The following is a 3,040-nucleotide window of genomic DNA, read 5'->3' on the forward strand; positions in this document are numbered from 1 at the left end:
GTTTGAAATAGCAAATGTCTACACATGTACATATGCATACATATCAACATACATATATACATTCAATACACATACACACATACATGTGACTATACATACACATCTATACATATACATTCAATCGGTGTATAGAAACAGTCAAACAATGTCATCCACTTTCAATGTCAATCTCAGCCAGGGATGAGTGCACTAGAGACACCCACCAGTACAAAGCATGCGATCAAATTCAATTAGGGTTCACAGCTCACAAGGGTACATGGTCATTAGTAGATGGCCCTTCAATCTCTTCTTGAAAGAGGCTCTGGACTCTATTTCAGAAAGGTAGTTTGGCAATGAGTTCCATTCCTTTATAGCTCTATAAGACACAGAAGATTTCAGACGATTGGTCCTGGGTTTAGGTGCCAGTAGATGGCCTGATGTAGCTTGTCTAGTCTTATGGTCATGCTTGTCTCTTGTGTAAACTATTTGATCATAAAAATTAGGGATGTCCCGATCACCTTTTTTTGCTCCCGATCCGATTCCGATCATTTGATTTTGACAATTTGCCGATACCGATTTTTCCCGATCCGATCTTTATGCAATGCATTAAGAGAAAAAAAAAGACAAAAAGCGTTCAAGTTGTCCCTTAAGGTTATTTTTTTATTTAAATTGGATATTCTATCCAACATGGATATAGCTTATTTTTTTCACAGCAGCATTGGATCAGTTCAGTTGTGCAGCATTGGATCAAAACAAAATAAAGCTTATCAGTACTCGTTAGCTTACTGCTACAATTAGACACTGCGCCCTGCCCACTCTGTTGCCAGATTTGAGAGAAATAAGCAACCAGGTCTATGAAAACAAGCCCCAAAGAAGCAACACATACATGATGTTGTGTAATTTGAAACCAAAACTAAGGCCTCAGGATGACTTTAAGACTTGAACATGGTCATTTTTGTTTTGTAACATTGAATACAAAATGAAAAAAAAGTATTTAAAAAAAAAAAAAGACAAAAAAGTCCCGATCCCCGATTTTTTTCTCCCGATTCCGATCTTTTGAAAATCACGTGATCGGCTCCGATCCCCGATCACGTGATCGGATCGGGACATCTCTAATAAAAATACAGTGATCACCAAGACAAGACACAGGTGGGGAGGGAGAAAAAACACAGGTGAACACAATCAGGCAATCAAACAGGAGGAAAATCCAGAGACAGGAAGTAAGAGCAGACATAACTAGGGGGGTGCACACCTTTCAGAATAAAACGGGAAAACAAAGACAGATCTTAATAATACAAAATAAAACACAGACAGATCGTGACAGTCTTTTCTTTTCTGTCCCACAGAGACGTTCTGTGTTGCTGAATGGGTGACAACTTCTAGTCACCTCACCTGTGAAGAACATCACATTGTGCAGGACAAGTGGCCGTGATGTACCAGGAGGTGGCCTTCCTGGCAGGGACCTCCGAGCACCAGTTCACCACCTTCCACTTCCAACCTGTGGAGAACAAGAAGGAGGTCCTGGCCAAAAAGGGTTTGTTCTACAAGCGAGCCAAGCTTCTTCTCCAGCCTCAGCCTCGACAACAAGATGGAGGAGGGATCGGCCTTTCTGACGGGGCGGCCATTATCAACGTCGGCGGGATCAAGTACCAAATCCCTTGGTCTACGTTGGACGAATTCCCTTTGACTCGATTGGGGAAGTTACGAAGCTGCAGCAACGAGGATGAAATCATGGATTTGTGCGACGATTACGACAGCAGCCGAAACGAGTATTTCTTCGACCGAAGTCCGTCGGCTTTCCGCACAATCGTGTGTTTCTTAGCAGCGGGGAAACTGAGGCTACTGAGGGAAATGTGCGCCTTGTCGTTCCAAGAGGAGCTGCTCTATTGGGGGGTGGAGGAGAAAAATCTAGACTGGTGCTGCCTTAGGAAACTGAGGCTCAGACAGGCGGAGTTCAAGGAGCAACAGAGACTGGAGGAGGAAGAGGAAGCAGAGCTAACAACGCCACAATCCTGCCAGGAGAGTCCACAACCGCCTGAGGCTCCAGAAGAGACTCGAGCGGGGGGATGCATGAGGAGATTAAGGGACATGGTGGAGAACCCACACTCTGGTTTACCCGGGAAGATCTTCGCCTGTTTGTCGGTTATATTTGTAGCCATCACCGCTGTGACGCTGTGTGTCAGCACCATGCCAGACCTCAGGGAGGAGGAGGAGAGGGTGAGTCTCTTTGCTTTTACTTTCAGTCATAACTTATATATCCTTGCCCTTGTTTTTCACAGATTCAGGTATCCAAAAAGTCCAATCTCATACAGTATCTTGTTTGCCCATCTTCAGTTTCTGGAATAATGTTTTGTCTTGTGTAACCATTAGTCAATCAGCAACCAAGGTAACCCCCCCGCCCCCACCTTATCACCTGAATCTCCTCCTAGAGCACCATTGAGTTCTTTGTAACCAAATCTCTCTCAGAGGGGCGTGGGGAGGGGCTCCTTATTTTCATCTAAACTAACAGACAGAGAATCAGCACTTTGGAAACAGGGCTGAAACAGAGGGGATTATGGGTAATGCTGCAATGATCTGTTTGGTGTTTCATCCAAATCAGAGACAGGCTCTGTATATATCTGAGACCTGTGATATATTGATGAAAAACAGTATAATAGGAGACCTTTAACTTGGAGTGATCTAGCTGTTCAAAAGCAATCGTCTTCAACATCATCTATCTACCATGGAAGAAGATTCAAAGAAGTGGGGCATTCCAAAATGTCCTTAAGTACAGTTTTTGAGGAAATGCACTTCACAACATTCACCCTCTAAATATTATGTCTCCTGCAGAGTATTAGAGTTCTCTGTGTGGTGTTTAACAAAAGCTTAAATCCTTGCATGCTCAACAGATCTTCCAGTTTAACACAGCATTATACAACACACGTAAACTTAAGGAACCTTGCTCACAGGATTAGTTTTTTATTCCTAACAGCCTTAGGGATGAATGCAGAGGCTACAGTAGGATTCAGATGATGTTGATGCAGCACACAGTCTTCCTCCATTGTAAATCAAAGTGACAGAG

The 3,040-nt window shown here is 43.4% G+C and overlaps 1 protein-coding gene across 1 annotated transcript; it reads left to right on the forward strand.

The window, feature by feature from the left end:
* Positions 1–1,330: 1,330 nt before the first annotated feature.
* On the forward strand, positions 1,331–2,264 carry LOC104948637 (potassium voltage-gated channel subfamily G member 2-like; the record flags this gene model as incomplete). The annotated part of the gene is made up of 2 exons (XM_010774835.1): positions 1,331–2,196; positions 2,259–2,264. Coding segments are annotated over exons 1-2 (792 nt in total), but the record flags the coding sequence as incomplete, so codon positions are not given.
* Between the last annotated feature and the right edge of the window lie 776 nt (positions 2,265–3,040).

This window comes from Notothenia coriiceps, unplaced genomic scaffold, assembly GCF_000735185.1.
Source record: "Notothenia coriiceps isolate Sejong01 unplaced genomic scaffold, NC01 NC01_scaffold00014744, whole genome shotgun sequence".
NCBI classification, from domain to species: domain Eukaryota; kingdom Metazoa; phylum Chordata; class Actinopteri; order Perciformes; family Nototheniidae; genus Notothenia; species Notothenia coriiceps.